Source organism: Diadema setosum, chromosome 22, assembly GCF_964275005.1.
Source record: "Diadema setosum chromosome 22, eeDiaSeto1, whole genome shotgun sequence".
Classification (NCBI taxonomy): domain Eukaryota; kingdom Metazoa; phylum Echinodermata; class Echinoidea; order Diadematoida; family Diadematidae; genus Diadema; species Diadema setosum.
This window is the reverse complement of record NC_092706.1, coordinates 28,832,232-28,857,582: the sequence shown is the minus strand read 5'-3', so window position 1 is coordinate 28,857,582 and position 25,351 is coordinate 28,832,232. Positions and strand designations below refer to the sequence as shown.

General features: G+C 38.5%; 1 protein-coding gene across 1 annotated transcript in view; it reads left to right on the top strand.

Annotated features, from left to right (window-relative positions):
- The first annotated feature begins 6,616 nt into the window (after positions 1 to 6,616).
- The window catches only part of LOC140245274 (myosin light chain kinase, smooth muscle-like), a 172,134-nt gene continuing 153,399 nt past the window's right edge, over positions 6,617 to 25,351 (top strand). The window contains exons 1-3 of the mRNA XM_072324857.1: positions 6,617 to 6,653; positions 8,231 to 8,300; positions 24,020 to 24,223. Of these exons, the coding sequence (XP_072180958.1) occupies positions 6,617 to 6,653; positions 8,231 to 8,300; positions 24,020 to 24,223 (311 nt within the window). The remainder of the gene's footprint in view (positions 6,654 to 8,230; positions 8,301 to 24,019; positions 24,224 to 25,351) is intronic.

The following is a 25,351-nucleotide window of genomic DNA, read 5'->3' as shown; positions in this document are numbered from 1 at the left end:
AGAAGAATGTCTAAATATGTGTCATTTGTTTTATAACATTTTCTACTATTTTCCTTCAGATTACTTGGATATGCCCATAAAAAAAACATTCAAAACTAATGTAGATTCTGCCAATGACATCATCTGTCAATCACTGATAAAGTACTATGATTATCTTTCCCTAGACTGAGCATGCCATTCACATTTAATGATGACAACATGCAAGTTCACGGGATGGTGCATTCCAATGTCTTTTGTTATTCATATAAGCACTTAAGCAATGATTGACAGATGATGTAACGGAATCTTGGTTTGGAAGTTTGTCTTGTTTTGTTTTAGTTTTTTTTTGCGAGCTTAGCCAAGTTTTGTGGAAAAAAAAATGGAAAAGCAATAATAAAGTACATTACACGTATTGAGGTATTTCTTTGGCCATAAAATGGTGTTGAGGTTGTTATGAATCAACAACACAAGTCCACATACATTTGCATTGCATAGGTCCTTTAAATATCCTAATATTAGTACAGATGTCTAATATGCTCAATAGAAGAAGAGGAGAAAGAAAAGAGCGAAAAAATACTGCTTTTGTCACAAGAAAGATGGGCTTGTGGTGGGTCTTTGACCTTCACATTATATCCCATGCCCGTTGACACGGCTCGTAATTGACAAGGCCAAGTCATTTGCGATCTAATAACTCATCTTTATATCCCTTTTTTATGATTGGTTGAACTTTAGTATTACCTAGTCTGTGCCAGTCTTCGAAGCAGGGTATGGCGTTGATTGTTGGTCGTGGTAGTATTCAACCAATACGTATTCTTAGAGAGATTGATGATGGCACACAACAGACTTATCAGGAGTTGGTATCAATTCTGAGTATTCTCTCGTTTTATTTTTCCCCCGACTCATGTGGTTGTCCCTAATAAATGAAAACAGCAACCATAAAAAATCTTCCAGGCTCGTCCTTCCACATTTTCCATTCGAGCAATTCCCCCTTTAAATGACCTTTATAAAGCAGTAAATCAAGGAAGAAAAAACATCACAAGAGTCTATTACGACGTCATATCCTCGAGAAGAAAACGTCTGTTGACGTTCACAAGCACCTGTCACTCCTTGACGAAGGTAACTATAAAAGTACAAGCCCTCTCATCAAGACTTGCAACCACCGGAGAGAGTGGCTACTTTGTCACTGCAGAGCGCCCAACAATGTCACCGCGCCTTCGCCTCGTAGCCTCTGGGTGATGGGCAACTCTGCGTAACCTCGTGAAGGCGTCGAACTCTGCACGTCTATTCATATCTGCATAGCATGTAACCTTCCCCCAAAATAACTCTCCATAAACAGGTAAAGAAGGTTGAGAAACAAGAAGAAGATACAGGTACAGAAGAAAGAATACGAATATTAGATGCAGCTCTACCAGGTATCGTATTTATCTTTGAGGATGGTACGCGATAGCATACACCAAAGCTCGGTTAAAGATGTGCGAACCTGTTTTGCACTATTTCAAAAAGCAGTCGATGCGAATTCAGCTTTCTTGTAAACGATGGCTATAGTGCTGAATGATGGTTAGTGTTTAATGATGGTGATATGGATGATTGAGCTTCTATAGCGCCTATAACAAATCAATGTTCCCTAAAACAAATAATTTTTCCTTTACTCATGGTGGCATTGCTGGTTCACTTACAAACGTTCAGACTGCTGTGCTTTCATCTTGATATTGAAACTATTTCGACATTCGTCAAACTTTTGCTGATTTCTTGCTTTGAGAATACCGATTATCACTGCAGTTATTCCCATTCCTCGTCACAATTCTGTCATCGGGGGAGGGAAGCGTTCACTTTGTTATGGTTGCGTCGCAGACGCCTGGCCATCAATGGACGAGCGATATACGATCGCAGCGATCATTAACCTCTGGCTCCGTGAAAGTGCACGGGAATGGTTTTGAAACGATCGCGCGAGTCGGCTATTGAAATCGTTAATCATCATTAAGAGTAGGAGAGTGTGAACAATGTGACCCTGTTGTTTTGATTGGGGGACCTCGGCATTCTTGTAAATAGGAACTTGACCGCAGTCAGCCATAGGCGACAAGAAAGGAAGGGGGTAACAGAAAGACATTTCAGAGAGGGAGAGATGGGGGCGCTATCGCTAGTAGATGGGGAAATACATGTAGTAGCCTATACGAGGTTTACACCTACAGACTTGTACAGAGATGTGGAAAAGCGTTTACTTGTACCTTTCTTTTTCTTTGGAATTCTATATAGGTTAGAGGAGTGGCAATCTTACAACATTTCATAATCCACAACATTAAACTGCAGAGGAGGGTTTCAATCGCAGTATACAGTGAGATAAATTATCTCCCTGATATAACCGAGAGAAAGCTTTTGATTTTTTGATGTAAGAGTTAATTCATTTCGTTTTAGTTGTTTTCTTATTGATTGTTTTTTACTTATTTATTTGTTTTCTGATTTATTCATTGATTTACTTGTGTATTTAGGTCAATTCATTTACTGATGTGTGTCTTTATATGTTTTTTGGGGGGGTCTATTTATTCATTTATCTATACAGCTACTTATTTACATTCTTAAGATTTACCAGATGCCTTGACACGAAATTGTCGAAGATACCATGTGTGGCATAATTAAATTAAATGCTCCGTGACACCATTGTTACCGTTTGAGGCCCAGGGGTCAAAGGGTAAAGACCCCTTTTCGAGTTCAACTACAGCTTGTGGATAGATGGATGGCTTTTGATGTCACAAGAGTACGTGTCAACCTTCATCTCGAAATACCCGAGGGTTTAGCAATGGGGCACGAAGACATTCCGAGGTACCCGAAGATTCGACTGCAGTTCTTAAAGGGGAATTCCGGACCAGTTAAAAGTTAGTCTAATAAGAAAGAGTAAAATAACTATGACAAGTACAATGCTGAAAACTTGGTCAAAATCGGATTAAACATAAGGAAATCATGACATTCCAAAGATTCGCTAATTTTCGCAAAACAGTTCTTGGACAGTTAATATGAATATGTAAATGAGTGAACCAATGATGTCATCACCTCACAAAATTCCATTGTACAGAGTGAAATGACAAAAATTCTACTTTTTAATGTAATATGTTAGAAGTGTGATTTTCATAATCTTTTTATGTGACTAATGTGTCGCTGCAACTACACTATCACTTCATGCGTCATAGAGCATGTACTATACATGTAATGTGTATATGTGATTCAAGCAATATTTTCGTCAATGTCTTTGGAAAAAAAAAAAAAAAATCTTGCTATGTCATGTCCGAGTATAAAGAATCTTCTACTTTAATGTTTTTCTTTATTTTATATCACGTATACCTAGAAGACATTAAAAGTGTAGACGAGAGCTGATACGCACTTAAAAAAAGATAAAATCTTATACGATCTGTAGGAAATGCACAGCGGCTAAAGTCGACATGAATTTGCACTGTATCATACGGTAGACCTTCGATATCACAGATACATTGGATAGCATATAAATACTGAATACCGCATCCAAACGGGCCCATTATGATAATTTAAATGCAAGGAAGCAAAACCGTATATTTTTCCTCACTGGATATCATATAAAATTAATATGAAGTATTTCTTTTGAATTGCCGCCTTATGTCCCTTCAAAAACGCCGAAGGGCTACGAGTGCAAGCGCATTCTTTGCCGCATCAGAAAAAGATTAGAGGTGAACTAATCAAATCAAAGAATGGGAAAGACATAATGACAGGGAATTAATGATTCCTGTCAGAATTGAATGGTTTTCTTTTTCTACGTTTTCTCGCAAAACCAAAACAAAACAAAATAGCATGACGTGAATATCAGCCGTCATTCTGTTCATATTCTTACTTCTGATTATGAGTTAGGAACTATATGAAACAACCGTCAGCCAGCAAAACAAGATTATGATACCATAGTAATCTGCATGGTCCCGCTGCGTATTGTAAAAAATACATACAGTAAAATATAAAGAATATAGAAATACATATATGTTCATGATAAGCGCATATATATGCATATATGTCGTGCATGCCAATTTATGTCATGATATTGCTGTTATGTTGAGTGAATGTTACCTTATGCCATGTTGCTGTTTATTTTTCTTTTTGGGTTTCTTTTGGCTTTCCTTTATTTTGCCTTGTTTTTGTCTTATATTGATCAAGTGTTTGCAAATTGGTTGCTTTTTTGTTTACGTCCGAAGGCCCTTGAAAAAAACCTGTAACAGGGTCGAAAGCTTGGGAGCAATAAAAGGCAAAGTGAACTACTGTATAGAATAATGCCCAGTCACATTATTTTATGAGTTACTGTATACCAAAACAATCAAGGCAAGTTATTACCTTTTATTTCAGTTTTTTTTTAAGATATTCAACTTTAAGTTATTAGGAATTGCCAATCATTGTAGGTCAAGATAAATGTACATGTTGCATTACGTTCATGTAAATCTTTCGTGCAAACAAAGAGAAGCGGCATGTTTTGTTTCTTTTTATTTCATTCCAGTAATTTAAAATAATCTACAAGAAGTCAAATGTACATAGCTTAATCCTAAGTTCTTTTTTATGTCGTGTCGACACATTGTATAACATCGGAAGCATTTTTTTTCATCAGGAAAAAAACCCAAAGACTTTCAATCACCATAGATTTGCCCATTGCCCTTTTGCAAAAAAAAAAAAAATGCTAGTAAAATATGTAAGTTGTCCGAATATGATATGAATTTCTCGTTAGAATGTTTACTTTTCATAATTTTCATATTTACTGCCAATATGAAAATAAATGACACATCATGATTAATTTGCAGTATATGGTCCCTGACATCAGACTTGGCAAATAAAAAATGGATCATTGTGCCAAAAAATTGATATCATGTACATATAAGTTATGCAAAGCTGGGAAAAAGTTAAAGCTCAAGCTCTATCGTTTCCATGAAATGCAGTATTTTCTTCTGCATTTGTACAGAATGATTACTGATATAGTTGTTATTGAGATATTAGATTTTGACTACTGCATTGACACTCAGAGCCAGCAGATCAGTGATGGTGAATAATAGATATGACGCAACAGACACAAACAAACATCCAGGGTCTTGACCTAGGTATGCCCTGAATTACAAGCTAAACTTTGCATGACGTCGCTGATTAGGGGATGACATGCATGGTTGCCTTACCAAAACGTACGAGCATGGAGTGTCGTTTTCATTTTCTTTCTTTTTTTTTTTTGGGGGGGGGGGTGGGGTGGGGAGGGGTACCCCCTAGCTTTTTTTCTTATATCGGTGAGTTCGAATGTATTCATTTTAAACCCCACCTGACGTAAAAACAAACAAACAAACAAACAAAAACAAAAACAAATCTTAACCTAAAGGCGAAAAGGATGTGTGTTACTCCACTGTATACATTTAGACAAAAAAAATAACAATAAAGCAATGATTAAAAAAAAACTGTTTAAAAACTCCTGACAAAGCGCGTTTTGAACAAAGTTTTTGTGTGGTCCACGATAAAAGTTTAGAGGAAGGTTTGGCCTTTAATTGTACTTTTCACTTCTCTGTACCGGGCACTGTTCCAACTATTTGTCAGGAGCATGCCAATTTTACTTCTCAGCTTTCTGTTGTCCCGTTTGGCTCTAATCATAGCTGCAATGCTTTTCTGTTGTGATGTCACTGTTTTGAGTGCGTCAGACGTGATGTCATAAAAGCTAAGATCCTTACGGACAGAGGGACACGCTGACTGTTAACAGGTGTCCTTCAACATTTCATTGCAATTAATGAGTTCTCGGGAAAAACACCTTCACAAAAATGACCTTGAGACAGATTAGGCGTGTTCAGTTTTATCCCTGGGAAGTATCACCATTAAAACTTCCTTGGATATCCTGTGATCACAGAGGGCATTCTCTCGCTTGCTGGTAATTTGGTGCCTTTACAGTCACGAAGATTCTCCTGGATGTTGCCAGTGGAATGGTGTATAACGTCGATTCAAACATGGTCCACACTAATCTGAAAAAAAAAAGTTTTCAAATAATATTTACAACAAAAGATATAGCAGCACTCTTTGTTCAAAATTACTTGTGATTCTCGAAAAGATTTTGAGTGTTGATGATGTAATGTTAATCTACTACTTTATCGTCATCATCACACTCTTCATCATCTTTACTAGCTTCATTTTAACTATCGCCAAATATCATTTGAGAAAGAAAACGAAAAAGAGTACTTTAGGTCTAAAAACGGGGACTGACGGACACCTTTTTCTCGTTCCATGTTGACAAGTTTGTTTGCCGGTGTCTGCTTGTACTTTTCTCGGTATAGTTTCCTTATTTACCGCGTTGGCTACTAATCCCAGACGAAAGTATCGTATAGCACCCGTTCAGAGGAAACGGAGTGCTGTCTTTTTTTTTTTCCTACCAGGGATGAGAGGTATTTAAGCACCTTCCGTGATCCTTCCGACAAATATTTGACATTGACAGTTAGGACGAGAGCTCGGCCTCTCGAAAGCGTGTGTTTGCAGTCTTGCCTGATGTAAAGTATCCATGCTGAGTGTAACGAGAAGTCCGTGTTGTTGGTCTTTTGTATGCGACGGGGAAAACGAGCTAGAAGGTATCAGGTCACACTTTCGTCAAAAGTTAGAGTAAGCAGAAAGCGGAGCAAGGATGCCGACCAGTGTCAGACGGATTTCTGAGAGAAGCGGTAGGGAAACGATTTGTCTTTTATCCGCCAGCACGTCGTCTTGCTCTCATACATACATCTCTGTGTCACTGACGAATATACACTGCAATATAATTATGTCGATGTTTTTTTTTTTCATGTTTGTAAATTGTATTGAAAGGGTTAATTTCTCAGACTACTGCTACTTCTACTCATACCGCTATCTCTATTATAACTGTTAATACTATACTACTTCTACTACTACTACTACTACTACTTCTACTACTACCTCTACTACTACTACTACTACTACTACTACTACTACTACTACTACTACTACTACTACTACTACTACTACTACTATTACTACTACTACTACTACTACTACTACTCTACTATTACATGTACTATATTATACTACTGCTGCTGCTGCTGCTGCTGCTGCCATACTATTACCACTACTACTACTTCTACTTTACTACTATATACTACTTCTACTGCGTCTACTACTACTTCTACTACTACTTGTACACATGCTTTGCCGCGATATTAAACCGCGTTGCAGTGTGACGGTTGTTTTATCTCTTTGCATGCCACATCAATTTATTGTCCATAGGTACAATTGTATGTGTATGAAATTTATCGCACATTTGACTCGGCGCAGAAAGGCACCAACGATGGCGTAGATTCTCTCGAGCATGTCACTTCGATGGTGTAAACTGAATCTGAGCGAATTCATCAAGCCGTGCTCACACTGTAACGCTTCTGTTTGTTTCATTTTCCGATTTTGTGTTTTCTTTTCCCGCGCGCGCACACACACACACACACACACACACACACACACACACAAACTGCGTTTCTTGCAATCACACGATAGTTAATGTTGCTTTCCGATTCGTATTATACCACATTGAGTCGGAATGCTGTTTCTTCATTTTTCTTTTCTTGTCATCAGTAGCTACGTCTGATCTTACCACACTTTTTGATACTTATACCGTCCGTAGACTGTCTCTTCTTCCTCTTCCCATAAATGTTTAATTTCTGATAATTTAAGATGAAATATGGCTTCAATAGGTCAAAGATTGTTGTCGCGATTGTTCCATGAATAATGTGTGGTACTGTGAAATCAGTGTGAAAATGATACACTGAGAAAGAAGAGCGAGGGCAGTTTATTCGCTCTATTTGCTAATGTAGGCCTATCTACCTATGTGTTAATTTGCTCAACTAATTTTCATGCAATGACACTGAATCCACATAGACAAACCTGTCTACAACGGCCACTCAGGTGAAACAGGAAATACGATTGCTATAGACAAATGTTCGTAAGACAAGTGCTATTTGCCAATGTGAATATATATTTTCAGTGTCCCGTATGATACAATATACACCACGACACATCCATCCATCCATCCATCCATCCATACATACATACATAGTATAATATGCAGTATGTGTGCATGTGTGTATGTATGTATGTATGTGTGTGTTAGTTAACCTATATGGGGTATATTTCCCTTTAACTATTGTGACCCGCTAATGCTATCGTTTTAATAACTTCCTGTGCTCTACGTCAGTGTCTTTTATCATGATTGTGTTGTTTCTATTTTTCCCCAATCCAGGAAACTCCTTTAAAATCGAGAAGAATGTCAAACCGGAAGAGTTGTACACGCTGAAAGAGGAACTAGGGAAGTAAGTAGTCTAATTGTTTACATTACTGTCTATTATTTCTCCTTCTTAATCTGCATGAAGAGTGATGAATTATCTTTTGTTCCTGCGTAAATATATATTCATCATGTATACTTGTGCATGTACAAATTGAATGTTTGGAATATAACGCATGGTTGCTCACTCGGTGTATAGGACCGTTTCCTGTGATTTGCTTACCCGTGGATTCTTGGATGAGTTTCCGCTTCAAACAATAGTCTTTTATAGAATAATACATTCCATCACAACAACACTATACTTTATATGGAATCAAGTCTATTATGCTAATAATGAGCAAGGAATAAATAAAGCGTACCAGAATGATATATATCAACTGGTGATGTATAAAAACACATAATTATTGAATTTATTGAGTGCAGTGAAGGTCACCGTTAGTTGTAGACGTGGTTTTATATAGGTTCGACATTGCTTTGCGTGATGTACAGTACTATGCGTAAACTTTATGAATGATTTTACCATGGTTACTGATTAAAATATTATTCCACCAGGGGAAGACAAGTGGGTCTTTTTAAACATTTTGTGAAGGTTAGAGGTATTTTCGTGACATAATTTTAATGTGGAAAATTGAGCGAAGAAAATGGGATCCCATCGGGATAATTTTAACGTGATACAAAGAAAAGGAGAGAACAGTCGCCTTTGAAGAGAGAGAGAGGTTTCAGAAAGAAGGGGCGCGTTGTTGTTTACATCTCTTTGACTCTTCATGGACCCATGACCACATGGCCACCTGTTGCATCATTATACTGTAACACTGGCGTATCGACCCTATGCCTAATCAGTCTCCATGTAGGCAAGAAGTTATTCCTGAATAGATACTGTTTATGCTGCGTTTGCCGAGTTTCTATCGGTCGATCAATTTCAAGATCGACTTTTCACACCAAGTGGAACGTAGATAATTGATAGGGCGATGGGACCATTACCAGCGCGAGTCTGGGTGAACGTATAGTCACACGTGTATTCTAGTACATCATGAAGGCAGGAGGAAACGTGTCGGTATATGTCATCTTCCATGCTCCTGTATCTTCACCACCTCGTGGCGTCTTCTACTCTAGCGACACTGGTTTTTCGTATTTCCCTTTTTTTTTTTTTTTGAATTACTGTCATTGCAAAACGTGCGATGTCAAAGAGTATACTGACTGTCTACTTCACGCAATATACCACCAAGTTTTGATTACGACCCTTGCATTACACTGCTGTCATAGTGATGTTAACATCAACATAATCTATTATGCTTGTATGATCTATGTGTTTGTTTGTGTGTATGTGTGTGTGCATGTGTGTGTGTTGGGTGTGTGTGTGTTTGTGTGTGATAATTCTTTCCAGAGTGTCAAATATACCAATACCTATACGTATTAATTACCCCTCTTGTTTCTATCTGGTATGTATGTTTTGCCTCATTTTTCTTCGTTCATCATCTGCTACTTCTACGTCTTCTTCATTGTGGTTACTGATAATGATCGAAGCGATAGAATGATCCCCAATTCCATTCCGCCACAACGAACCCCTAAAACCCATCATTACGTTAAAACCTTTTGTGTCAAATTCCTGATCCGCAAAAACTCTCCCGTGAGATGGATCGGTTACAAAAATCCGTATCGATCTGGGACGCGCGGGCTGGTAGTGGAAGGCGCACAGGTTGAGCTGGTATGAGGACACGACGTTTTGGCCCGAATTCACGAAGGTGGTACAAATGAAACCATGGTTTAAACCTTGGACAAAAACCATGGAGCGCCAAGTGTCGCAAGGAATATTTCGTTACAAAATTGGTCATTTCATTGACAAAATGACCGTTTCGTCAACGAACACAAAATGCTCATTTAGTTACAAGATGTTGTCATTTCGTTACAAAATAATCATTTTATCGACGAAATGACTGATTTCGTAACAATATATTCCATGCGACACTAGGCGCTCCATGGTTTTTGTCCATGGTTTCAACCATGGTTTCATTTGTACCACCTTCGTGAATTCGGTCCTTTATGTGTAGCCATGCCTAATTATCTGGAATCAAACTCAGACGAGCAGCGCGCACGGGACCCAACGCCCCGCGGTTGTGAGTTCATTCATCACAATAAACACACATGATGGCGTGGGTAACCTTAACCATGGAGCCTACTAGTAGCTCCATGCCTGAACTATACACATGTAATTGGGAGAAGACGATGTACATAAACACGAGCTCCCTGGCGTCACCCCTGTCGTGAATGGCTAACCACTCTTCCGCATGGTGTGTTTGCATCACGGATGTGTGCTTTCGCGTTGTCAGTCAGTATTCGCACGAGTAAGTCGGCCATTCATCTCTATAGAGACTTGTCGAACTTGACAAGGAGTGTGACTACAGCCACACAGATGCCACATTCTGTAGCTAATACATATACTAATAAGTGGAAATTCAAACAAGGATTCACCGGGTATTAATGGTTGGGTTTTATAAGTAAGAAAAGGAAAATATCATATTCACCTATGCTTCACTCGAGTTTATCACTCTACCTTGGGTTAGTCTTTCCTATATAGTAAAACAAAACAAAACAAATCACTGCCAAGATTGTATCAGGGTTGTTGTTGTTGTTGGTTTTTTTTTTGTTTTTTTTTTGTTTTTTTTTTGGGGGGGGGGATTTCTCCCGTTCCCTTCTTATGTTTGCTGATGTCAATGCAATGTCGTGATGTATGATGTAGTGTTAGACGATAGCACGTATTTGCTGCTATGGTAAACAAATGCAAAGTGCCATTGAGAGTTAGGTATTTCCAACTGCATATCATACCCTGCTATTTTTAAGAGACGCTGGTGAAATTCATTAACAGTTGCATAGATAGGTATCAACAAAAAAATAAGCAAACAAATGATTGAATAAGTAGTATTTGCTAATCAAGATTTTGATTCATGCCGATTTGCTAAGTTAGAATAAGACAATTACCACGGAGAGAATAGCTTCATGACTGAACCTATAGTTGTGTCTTCTGTGCTGACTGACGACCGACATGCGAACTCTGTCTGCAGACATTAAAGGGTGTGTACAGCTCTGGTCGAGGTGAGGATTTAGCTTTTAACATTTTGCGAGATATTCAGAAACCACTCTATGAGATGTCAAAGAGCATGCAATTCTAAAGGGTATCAAAAGTTTATTTGACGAAAATCGGTTTTGAAATGGCTGAGATATCCAAAAACAAGGTGAAACAAAGACATCATGATAAAGTTGTGGCATGTCGCCTTTTATTATTATCACTTTTTTGGATATCGTAGCCATTTCAAAACCAATTTTCATCAGATAAACGTTGAATCCAACTTAAAATTACATGCTCTTTCATATTTCATGAGAGGTTTCTCATTATCTCACTCAGAAATGTTCAAAACATGAATCCCTTACCTCAACCAGTACTGTACAGTCCCTTGAATCCTTTCAGGACCATTGGCCTAAAGTGTTGTAAATGGTGTATACACAAACATGTTGTACCGACGAGACTCAAAGAATTAAAGAGGAAATCCACCACCAAAATAAATGAAAACTTCAAAAGAAAGAGACTAAAAATGAAATATTAAAGGAAGATATGACATTTTCAAATGTCATTTTTTCCGAAAAACTTTCTTGACCAGGAATGAAGAAGAAGAGGAAGAAGAACTAAAAGAAGAAGAGCACGCCAACCAAATCCGCATTGAAAGATTGTCTCACCTCCCTGGATTAAAGAAGTACTCACTGCAACAGACGGAAACAATGCAGGGGTGATGCGTATCGCCAGTTCAACTTGTCAAACTAATCGCATGGTTCTATAACAGCTCATGAAAACGATTGCAAATAAGTCCCTATCAAGGAGTTGACTGCGATGGACTGACGGCGCTATGTTAAGCTCGATTATAGCAAGTTGCTTGGATATCAATACCAGGATTTCAACATGCCGATAAAAGAGATGGACAAGGAGGGTTAATGACGTAACAGACTCCACACTCTGAAGAGCTCTAGCCTTTATTTCCGAAGCCCTAGTAAGGTCTTGGCTCGAACTGATGCTGGCATGGTTGTGTGGTTTCAGCTTGGATAAAAAGGTTTGAAAGTGATTTGACAATCTCGCAGTGTTCACATCGCTCACTCAGAGTCTGTTATGATAAACTATCAATTTGCTTTCAGCGCCCAACTCACGGTCTTCATATGAAAAATATGAATGGAGAATACCAAAAAAAAAAAAAAAAAAACACACACAAAGCGAAAACATTCACGCATTCGCGCAATATGTGTTAATGATATGACGTCGTCAAATAGCAAACTTAGCGATGAATTTCTGGTCCAGAAGATACAATGACACCTTTCAAGAATCGTTCGAGAGGAAACTTAGGGTTATTACAGTTTGTTTTAGATCTTGTGTAATAAATGTGGCAAAATTGCATGTTTTATCAGTCCTTTATACTTATTCAGCCCTTCCCTACCGATCATAACCATTGTAATATCAAGAAAGGCAGCTTGTTATCAATAAAGCTGTTGTGGCATTTCCTTTGCGACCTTATCATACTCATTTCACTTTTACAATGTGTGTGTGTGTAGAGCATTATGCATTTCCCTCGCAATCTATGTGCACTGTCTGTACGTTTTTGCACTTGCTCGCCGTAGTCGGGTTCGGATATCAAGCAGTTGAGGTTGACCGGACTTCAGTATTTTCACAGCTTTATCGCTCCTATCTCCCACAATTTAGTGAACCTGAAAGACCACCGAGTATAGCTGACCTTAGACTTGTGATGGTCATTCAAGCCTTTGCGATATGACGGATTATTATTAGCCGAATAGATCTGTATGGAAATCGTAATCTCGTGCATCAATGTCTTCATTGTGTCAATAGTGTGCAAGTCTGCCACACTACTCTAGTCATCCTTCATCAAACATATCCCTCTGCAAAAGGCCATAACTAGATTCCTTATGATTTTCTTCACTCACATTTAGTTGTCTTGCTCCTGTAGTAATAGTGAGCTGTAGATCTGTGACGCGAACGATAAGGCGACGTTAGTTAGGCCAAAATGGTGTTCTGCACATGCGCGAGACAGCTGTTTCCATTGTCGTGATTGTCTCTCCCTGGAGGTTACGTCGTCTTAGCATTCGCGTCGCAGATGTAAAGATCGCTAATAGCCTAAACGAGAAGACCAAAAACAAACAAACAAACAAAAAACTCTCATCTTACTATGTCTTGATGACTTAAGATGATTTTCATAGTCATCAATGATAAAAATACTCTCGACTAGACCCTGTAAGAGAAACAATCACTCATCTACTTGAGGTATTCTTTAGTCATCTTATAGATATTGATTCTGCCCATCTCCTTGTAGTTATGATTTTAGAGCCGACTCATAACTAGTTACAGATATGTAGAAAGGCATGTTGAGTTGAAATTATGTAACGAGTGAGCCAAGTGACTAATGTGTAGTTAAATTGTTGAAATCGTACAAAATAATCATACTGAATATCTTGTATGTATAATGTTTGATGATACATGCGTTGCTGAAATGGATGGAATTGTAAAGCATACAAACAAATTTGATAATCAATCAGATCAAATAAATCGAGATAAACAGTATTGTTGTTAAATGGACGAATAAAGGCGCATTTCTCCAATTAAGAACCTACAGAAAAGAATACAGAAGAGGCATGAACAGAATATCTGCATGTATACTCGTACATAATTATTATGCTAGTTAGCAAGGTGTGTGGGGGAGGGGTGGGGTGTTATCCACGTTATTACCTTTGCCTTGTGAGCCTTCATCAACTTCATATAGTGTGTATTTTTACATCTGATCATCTCTCGGAGTAAAGTTCACTCGCGTGGTGAAAGCGGATGTGATTCACAGTGTAGGCACCTTGCGTGATCGACTGCCACAAAAAAAAGAAAACATTTGTATAGCAGATTTTTACTTTGTCTTTTCCGCATCCTGACTTTTAAATCCGATGATGTTATTGATAGGTGGATGTGGGAAGACACACTTATAGTTTGACATTTTACATTGTGTTATATCTATATCTTCGCGCTCAGGCCAACCTGTCAAAAATTCAGTCTGAAAAAAAAATGTACGCGCCATTCTTTTCAAATGCAGTGGGGATGAAGGAATATCTTTGATGTCGTGGAATGATTGTTCCCTGGCATTCGCACCACATTTTTATTCGTGACTGTCAGAAATACACGCACAGTAATATAAGAAGACGATACGTATAGATAACGTTCAGATATCGTTTTCCTACCAGCATATGCGTATCAAAATATATGCAGTCTTATTGTTAGAAGCCCAACAGACGTGCAGTTTGTCATAATTTCCGATGTCTTGAAATACTTTGTGAGAGAAAGATTATAAAAGTGATAGAAGCAGTTTATATGAACATATTCAAATGTTACACATATACTGTAGTGGTAACTTGCAAGGTGTGTGTTTCTGAATATCAAAAGGCTTGTCTGAGGATGGCCTGACATAGCAACACATAGTTCTTGCAATTTGGATTTTTCACAGAAGTGAGAAGTGTGTCAAATCTCAGGTTCCTCCATATCTCACAAACACACTCATAATTTTTTTCATAAGTTTTAAGGACACTCTTTTCTTACAAATTCCAACAGACAAAACAAAAATAGCATTGGGAGACCGAGCATTTTCCTGTGCAGCTCCCAAACTCTGGAATGACCTACCATTAAAAGTCAGGAAATCCCCAACTTCAGCACTCTTTAAATCACGACTCAAAACACATCCTTTTATTTAACTGTCTATTATCATCAAGTACATCAGAAGCTTTTGCAGCACAAAAGAATATATGTCTATAGATTTTGCGCTTTATAAATTGATGTAGTATCATTATTATTATTATTATTATTATTTTTGTTATTATTATTATTATTATTATTATTATTATTATTATCATTATTATTATTATCACTACTACTACTACTATTTACACTATACGTAAATAGTAGGCTTTATCAATGAATACTCAAGAGTTATGTTGCATAAAAAAACACGTGCACTCCGACATATTTACTAAGTCAGAAAGTCAGACTTAAGTCAGGTAGCAGCCAATCAGAAATGATTATTCAGAGACTTATGTTGGATATTCGGATTTATGTTTTAGCTCAACTTCTAAAGCAACAGGACCCTATAGAATTATAGTAGTGATGAGCGCTTTATGATAAGAATGCAAAGGCAAACAATAACAGTAACAAACTACAGACGTGAACACACACACACAAAGAGAGAACATTAAAGGGGAAATCCAGTCCAAATATAAGTTAGTCTGATAAGAAAGAGTAAAATATCACGAGTTCAACGATATGAATTTGATCAAAATCGGATGAAAAATAAGGAAGTTATGACATTTTGAGGTTTCGCTATTTTTGGAGGAAACAGTTCTTGAACAGTCAATAAGAATATGCTAATGGCAAAGTGAGCATGTCATACCCTCACAACTTACCATATAGTTTGTACATAGAATTGTGAAATTTCTAGTTTTTCATTCAAACGCAATTATGCCCGAGGCTCAAATCCTCATATATCTAACTGATCACTCTTCTGAAATTATTCAACCAGGAATAATGTCTTGTTTCAGACTTCAATGACAGAAACATTGAATTTTCGTCATTTTTTTGTACCCGACCAATGGAAAATTGTGAGGGTATGACATGGTTAGCTTACTCATTTGCATATTCATACCCACTGTACAAGAACTGTTTTGGAAAAATTATCAAAACTTCAAATTTCATAACTTCCCTATTTTTCATCCGATTTCAGTCAAATTTTTACCGTTGAACTTGTAATATTTTATTCTTTTTTATCAGACTATCTTATATTTGGACTGGATTTCCTCTTCAACAAAGTGTATGTGCCAGACATAATGATACGCCGATTCCGGTGTTCTCGCGCCTTTCTAGGCCAACAGCTCCTCTTTCCTTTTTCATAGAACATGTATTATCAACATGCGACACGCTAAATTCTTCGTCGATATTTCGAGAGCAAAATTGGTATCCCGGCGCCGTTCACGCTTCGCCAAGCTTGTACGACAGTGATGGTCTTCTCGACAACTCGAAGTGATAGCTAAGTGTGTGCGAAGACATTTCTAAAAATAATCATTGAACGAAAGAAATGTCGTTATATACCGCCGAAGACTCTCCTCCGCGCCACACTTGTTGTTCTTGTTTTCCCACAGCCCCAAATGTACTTAAAACACCCTTTCACTATAAGTCTTGTATTCCTTCAACGAAGACAAAATGGAAGAAGAACTTCATCCTCCTCCTCTTCTTCTGCTATTCTCGCCGCCTTCTTCATCATCCTCATCTTCCCCTTATTCTTTTCCGTCAACTTATTTTGCTTCTTATTATTGTTATCATAAGTATCATCATCTTTACTTATTATCCCTGGTTCTTCACTCTCCCCGCCCCATCCCTCTATTCTCTGCCCCCTCTCTTTCGTGTGTATTGTACCTTCTCCTATTCCTTTGTCTCTCCATATATCTCCCTCACCCATCTCCTTTTATCTCGAAGATATTATTACGCTACAAATTCCGTTTTGTCCCTCATATGCCCGCTACTGAGATAACTTTCACCGGAGGTTGCGACATTGAGGAGGTTAAGGACACAATTGATTGGCCAGAAATCATTTAAGATCCATTCTGGGCGACAGGTGGAATTATTTCCGGCTCTCGATCTTCCAGACTCCGCTGGCGACGTAAACAGAGTGACACATTTGAACAAACATTGGTGCCTATGAAGTCATGTATGACGTCATCCCTATACCCTTAAAGAGCATTAAGGTACAGGCATATTGTATATAGATCTAGAGACAGAAGGACTGGCAGACAGACAAGCAGTACACACGCACACACACACACACACACACACACAATCACACGCGCTCATTAAGCACGTATAGCTTAATACGCACCATGCCCCAAAGATGTGCTTTGCATGAGTCCTATTACATAACTTACCGAGAAAAATAAAATATTCAATAGCCTATCAATCTTGTTGCGAAACGTGGGAAAAACCCTTCAAATGTTAAAACGGATGTTCTAAGCCATTATGATGTACTGGGCGAATTCATATAAATAAAGGAAAGCGTAACAAGGAACAAGACAACACAAACGAATGCGGTTGCATACCCCAGCACCCAGGCGGCTGCATGGCTGTACATGGCTACAGTGGTTTCCGTGATTAAATTCAAACACCACAGACAAGGCCAATTTCCCTGATCATTCTGATAAATACAATGCACTACACAGTAAAACATGGTATTTATTGCATTCTAGCCCATGAGAAGATAAAGGACATCTAAGAAAAACGAGATGAGACACAGTTGTAATGAGCGAATGTCATGGACAGCTTCTGAACAGGTTCATTACGTTTCAGTGAACTAACATTACTAAACATTCAAGGGAACTTGGTGAAGTGAAAGCAAATTGGATTACGTAAATTGGTGGTATCATTAACCTTTGCAACTGTTTAGTTTCAGTGGTCTAAAATCGGGGTCACTTAAGAACCATCGTGTAATGGGAACTGGTCTATTAGTACACAACGACATCACATACACAACATCTTTTATAACATCACAAAGAAAAATAATAGGTGGCCTATCATGTCGTGTAAAACAAGTCTTGTTATGACACGTGCTGCCACGTGTTTGACGTGTAATATGTACCTCTCAGTCACCCCTCCTCCCCCCATGTCTGTCTTGAGACTCTGAAAACAACTACAAAGCGATTGCTTTAACGCCCCGTCTTAAGAGACTCACTCGGAGACTACCCGGGTGTCCTCCGGGTAAGATTCACCCGGGTATCATTTCATAGATCACGTTAGAGTATCTGTGGCTTGTTCTTTACTGATACGCTGGATATGGAAGCATAATATGCACTATATCACTGCCGTCATTGCAGTACTTATACATCACACATGGTGTCCGGGTTTTCTCCGGAGGCTACCTCGCGTCTACTCCGGCCGGTCGCAGTGTGAGATTTACTCACAGAGGCTACCCGGAGGCTATCCACCGTGTTGCGTCTTCACAGACACGATCTTACTCGGGAACAATCTTACCCGGGTGCTACCCGGAGGCTACCCTGCGTTTTGCTGATTATGTGATGTAGCCACATATTTGCTTGTTTGTTTTTGTTGTCATTTATTCTGCTTCTCACTGAGTCAAAACAAAATACAATTACATTGTTGTAGAGAATGAAACACAGCATAATTAAATTAAAAAGAGCAAAATTAAAAAGCACAATTCCATGTCATACTACACCAAAACAATTATCACATGATTGCATAAATCATAAAGGCAGTACGTTGATTTGACAATATGTGTAATGTGCCATATTAATTTTGTGTCTATGAATATGTTTGTGCGATGGTGTCCAACAATATATCCTGCGTCAAATGCTGGTTTGTGGCGAGTACATCTCCACCCCAATTGAAAAAATAAGACTCAACTGTCGACTATCGGCTACCAAAAAAAAAAAAAAAAAAAAAAAAAAAAAAAAAAAAAAAAAAAGAAGAAGAAGAGAAGTCAGGGAGGAGTATCTTTGCTTTCACACAATATGAAGTTAAATTTTCAATACAGTGTAATAGACCTTGGACTGGATAGCATATTCCCTGTGTAATTATTACTAAAAGGGAAGAGTCCACCCTCTGTTTACTTTTCCTCCAATGAAGTTTCATGCTCACTCCTCACCAAGGCGACAAAGAGCGGACCAGAAGATGGCATCACAATGATGACAAGTGGATGGGTCGTCTGCTTGACCGTATATACGGCGACAGTTCCCGGTCTGGGGAGGACACTGAAGTGTTCCCTTCGGGGGCCATCTTTGCGATGAGATGAGATTAGATTGAGGAGCGGAGATATCCAAAGGGACCTCCCATAAGCCATCTCATCTCGCTAAATCTCTTCCACATCCCAACCCCTTCTCTCTCCCCTTATCCACTCTACTCCGCCTCCTCCTCCTCTACCCCTCCCTACCCCTCTCTACCCCTGCCTGCCACCTCCCTTCTCCTCTCTGAGAATGTGCAGCGTTAATTCCCTTTACAGAATGTTATATGGTTTGGAGGAATGACAAAAGAAATGTGGTCAGCCCGTTTTTATAGTGGTAGGTATTAACCATCGGTTTCAGTGTATTCAAATTGTATATTCCACCCATTGTTAAATGATATTCTTGCGCTAAATATTCCTGAAGTTTTGACAACGTGGACGGTGTATATTAGTTCGGAGAGATGAAAACAAGCAAAGAAAAAAAAGCGCGTAGCACTGCCTTTGAGAATGCTGGTCTTAAAGGAGCATTCCAGACAATTTATATAACTTCACATCATGTAGTACATAAATCGACAGTGCCATGTATAGATTCGTAAAAATTGTTGTAGCCTTGGGGAGAGAAACCGATACTCTTTTTTTCTCAAAAATCCAAAACATAATACACTGAACAAGAATGATGACATAGCAGGCTCACATATGCCAACAATGTATAGCAGTGTATTCATTACATTACCATCTGCTTAACAACTTCAGCTGTGTAGAATAAATGCATGTTTTCTTCTTTTGTTCTGCTTCCTTGAGCACCGAATCATGCACATGTACAGCTGCTATATCATCATCCTGGTTCACTGTGATTTGTTATATTATGAATTTTGAAAACATTCTTGTTCCTTATCCCAATCACTATACATTCTGAAACTCTGTACAGAGTATCACCAATTCATAGATTTTCAAATGCAAAGTGTGAAGAATCATCCGAAGGTCTCCTTTAATGTGTACAACAAACTGCGATTACTGTACTGCATTTCTCCTATTCCGTATCTAAAAGTCTGTAATTATTTTTGTTTCCTCGTCGCTATTTGCTGTTCATCTCTTTCAGTGTATTGTGCGATGCATTGTCTAAAATTTTGATTTGATGTGATGCAGACAAAAAGCATTGAAAAGCACCTGTCATAATGAGTAATGGTTGCACAGCTAGCTCAAATTATAGTTTTGTATAGACCGAAGTATTCCATTAACGATGGTAAACCGCCGTTCAATCTGCAAAAGAGAACCTTGTGAAGAGATTATGTGAGTGGACAGGAATAACTGAAATTCCGTCATTCCTCGATGACATGTTAAAATATGTTTTCTTCTTTTCATCCTTGAGTTGGATTGCGGAAAGCAAAATGTCTGCTTCAAGATACCACACGTCATGGAGCACATTATGATGTCACGCTGTAGATGTGAGAGCATTGTGATAAGAGATGGGGGGGGGGGGGGTTGAAATGTACATTTTGGACTCTGCCATGCTTGGAATATAACATCAACATCACCCTTTTGATGCCCGCGTGTTGATTCACCATTTCGTGCTCTACAAATAGTGGCCATCGGCGAGAATGGTGTTGGACAAGCATAGCGCGCCTCTCAAGTTACTATGACAACGGGGGATGTAAGACATTAGACGCAGTTCATGCAATTGGGTGTTGCCTGGTGCAAACATCGTCCGTTTTGGCAGGGACATCAATCAAGTTTTTGTCCATGTCTAGTAAAGATTTACGGCAGGTGTAAATGTGAAGTGCATACACTGACATCCAAGGAGGAACAGTTAATTCATTTGTAGGGTGAAGGGAACAGCGAGGACGGGTCGGGGATTTTTTTTTCTTTTCTTTTCTTCTTTCCAGCAGAGCTTCTACATCACACCAAATTGTCCCACTCATCCAAATTAAAGGAGAACGCACATGAATTTAACCAAAACTTAAACAAGCGTCCTTTTGAACCAATAGTCCAGTATTCATTCATCAAACGATAAGGGAGTTTTACCCTTATCGCACTGCATCTATTGAATGCATGTAAAGTTTAGGGAAACATTTTCCCCTGCATTTGAATACGGTAAAAAAAAAATAATAAATGCACATATGCAATGTCAGATGAAGAGGTTGTTCTTCCACCTCAGCAGTGTAGGTTGCAACGTTGAATTGATTGGGTTCATATTACCATTATTCCATTATTTTTCTTTCTTTCTTTCTTTCTTTGCTGGGTCTGGTACGCCTGACATGGCTGTCATAGGTACAATTTGATATGATACATTAGTAGTTTATACATTATTACATCAAGTCAATAATTATATACAACACTTTCCTCACGAGCAGCCACAACCATCACAAAAGTACTGGAAAGAAAGGGGCAGGTGCGATTTCTTTTCCCATAAAAACAGGTGACCACAATCACACATCCACAAACGTCTCAATCGCAATGCATACAATTAGAATCATAATATTCGTGCCAAGCTTCCTCGATCTGAGGAAACTTACCCCCACCCCTACCTCTTTTCTCCGATATTTGCCGGCGTTTGGGTTCTGCGGCCAGGTCCTGTTGGATTCACGTATAATTGTGACACACTCTTAATGAAAAGAGAAGGGGCAATCAACACACCCTAGCATGGTATAAACAAATCGGTGGCTTGGTTTGAGTGTGGAGCGTGTAAATCACCCGAGGGCCTTCCGTGATGCAAGTAGACTGTGAATGTGAGTTCATCCTCTCATCTTGCCATCTGTGCATCTGTGTATACGGATCCACTACAAGATACTTTTACTCATTTTCATTATGTATCCACGGTCTCGCCCCTCCTTACTTTAACCCTATAAAGCCCAAGCTATTTTGACCCCTTCCAGGCCCAAGGGGGGGGGGGGCACATTGTGCCCCCCCCCCCATATAACTTCTTTATTATATGATGTATCACCGTCATATTTGGCACATGGGTAGAGCAACTCATACTCTACATGACCCAACATTTAAAATTTCTCAAGGTCACATATTGAGGGCGCTATTTGCCAAAATACAAAGAAATACATAGGAAATATGCTGAAATCATATTTTTTCTTTATATTTCTTTATCCCATGTGTATATGTTTTTATTTTATATCAATCATTTTCACATTTGGCACAAAGGAAAAGCAAGTCAACCTTCATTATTTGTTATGGTTAAAATTTCTCAAGGTCAACATGTGGGGGCGCTATTCATTACAATGTAAAGAAACATATGAAACCTATGATGTATTGCTTGGGATAGGTACAAATATTGGTATCACATCTAATATTTCCATAATATTGGAATTTTGAGTTTGCAGATTGATAATATTATCAACAAGTGATATTACAGGCAAAGCTCGTGTGATAATGTCACAAAAGAAAAGGGTAGTCTTTGGAAAATGCTGTATTTTAGATTATTACTATTATATCTATTGTTTGATGCCTACGTCACATAAAAATAAAGGAAATAATAAGAAGACCATTTCAGGGTAATATTCGACCATAATTACTTCACATTTTGGTCCTTCAGCAAATTACAGCCAAGAAAACCCTCATTTCATTCATTATTATATTGTTGATTGAAATTTGAACAGAAAAACATGCAAAATCTGATGAACATGGTTGTCAGTTTACGGTTGCCATGGCAACCAGCAATATCAGACATAGCTAAATTATATATCAAAATGTTCGCAACAAGATTTTTAGGAAAAGTCACCAAATTTGGTTGAAATAGGGTAAAGGATGTAGGAGTGGCGAACGAAAATTTGGTAGGGAGGGGGGGGGGGCACAATGTGCCCTCCCCCCCCCCCTTGGGCTTTATAGGGTTAATATCCGAACTCAAAACCATCCCTCCATCCCAGTACACCCTCCGCTCCTCACAAGGTATCACACTGAACCATCCCACTGCAAGGATCTGGATGGCCACACTAAATTGGTGATGAAGCATTTTCATCTGCTGCTCCCAAAGTATGGAATCAACTACTAGTACCCCAAACTCTCCGCAACCAGCAATCTTTCATCATCTTCTAAAAACTCCATTGTTTCTTTAATGTTAATAATCCTATGGTAAAGCGCTTTTGAACATGTACGTGAATGGAAAATGCACCATATAAATGTATTATCATTATTATTAATTATTATTACAATGATGATGATGATGATGATGATGATGATGATGATGATGGATATTAACGAACATTGCCATGTTCGTTTCGTCAGCAGTCTATATCCCCCCCCCCCCCATGAATGGAACTACTGTCTTTCCTCTACAAATTATAGAACGTTGTGTGTGTGGGGGGGGGGGGTTGCGTGTGTGTGTTTGATATTCTTGCAAATTTAATCATACTTCATATTCTACATGATACATGTTAACTGTATTAGAGCCAAATACTCTGGTTTCACGGAGGTCATTCTAGGACGGCTTTGGATCTCATTGTTCTGTATAACGATCTGACGCAGAATGATTATCATTTCCAGCATACAAAGCATGTTACCGCAGCTATTTTTATAAAATGACAGAAAGAATTTTCTTACATCTGTTATAAGTAAGGGAACGGGAATTGTAAAACATACAGACATGCGTTTCGGTGGTTTCTGTATGCTATCAAGTAGTTATGATACGATAACACACATGTGCTCCAATAAAGACCGGGTGGGATGAAAATGTCGGTTTACTGCCTTTCTGAGAAGTACAGTGAGTTGCACAACGTGATGAATGAATGCAACATACAAAAGCCTCACACCGTGTCTACATGTTTCCAAGTTGAAATCTACCACAACTGCATAATTAAAGTGGACTGTGTAAATACAACAAAAAATTTTCACTATCTTTTCTTTCGTCTGGTATACGCCCGTTAAAGAATACATTTTCCTTCATTGTAGCCTTCTCAGTATCTGACAAAGGTTATACTATTATAATTTTCTCTTGCCATTCCAGGGGTAAGTTTGGAGTCGTCTACCGGTGCGAGGAGAAGGCGACGGGGACGATATGGGCGGCCAAGTACGTGAAGACTATACGAGCCAAGGACCGCGAGGATGTACTACGGGAGATCACTCTCATGTCCGAGCTGGAACATCCATCGTTGATGGCGCTAGTCGCTGCATTTCAAACCACCAGACAGACAGTGCTCATTCTAGAATGGTAAAATGGATGGATGAATGAATGAATGAATGAATGCATATTTAATGGATGAATGAATGAGTGAATGCATAGATAGTAACTTACTAACTAGTACTTATGAATTTCTTCCGTCGAGTTGTTTTTATTGCAACTGATTAACAAATTGCCCTACATCGACGTAAATAAGAAGTGAGCTGGCCATTTCTTTTAGTAGTAGCCATGACAAAAGAAAGCATGGGCACACATACTCCGGCAGGATTCGAATCTTCAGCCTCCTGATCTCCGAACAGGCGTCTTATCCACTAAACCACCGTACTGCCGCCCGACAGCAAGTCCTGGTCCTAATCCTTGAACGACTGACTATCTAAGTAACTGAACTGACTAACTGACAAACTATATGATATATAAATGAACAACCAAGAAAATCGCAGTGTCACATTCGCAGTGCATCCTTGACACGTAACACACCTAAATAGATAAGGAAAGGAGTATTGCCATTTAACGTACATGTACAACAAATCATTGTACAGTTTGGACAATTTGACATTGATTACTTCCATATGTGTTTAAGCCTCATTTTCGGTAGGTATGAAGTGTCAGGAATGAAAAATGTTTCGCATGATACTTCCAGTGGCATATCCGTTTGAATACGACCTGTAACCTTTGGCCAGAGTTTTTTCAATTTTGGACAGTGTTATCAAGGTTTGTTACGTACGTTTTTATAGTCTGAACGGATGTTGCTGGAATTTGTGTTATGACACCACATTGCCGTAGGAACCTCATTCGGTCCATGGTGCTTTGTTTTAGCCTATAAATCCAATTGTTTAATGCAAACTTTTGAATGCTAAACGAGACGAAAAACTTTATTGAAGGTCATGTAAATTCACCTAATGTCTATTTAGGTATTATAATTATGTGGGGGTAGATCACTTTACTCTTTTTTTTTATTCTTAAAGAAATTATCATAGCTTCATGATAACATTTAGTAATTACGACAAGGTTGGTTTATAAGAAGTTCCAATTCAAATATTCGACTGCATGGGAATTCCATGTTGTTTAGACTATGAAAATTGATTGGAATTATCCTCTCCCAACAGGAGCTACGATTCTGAGGATAATATTTCTCTTCCGTGTTTTCTTGTTCTTCGA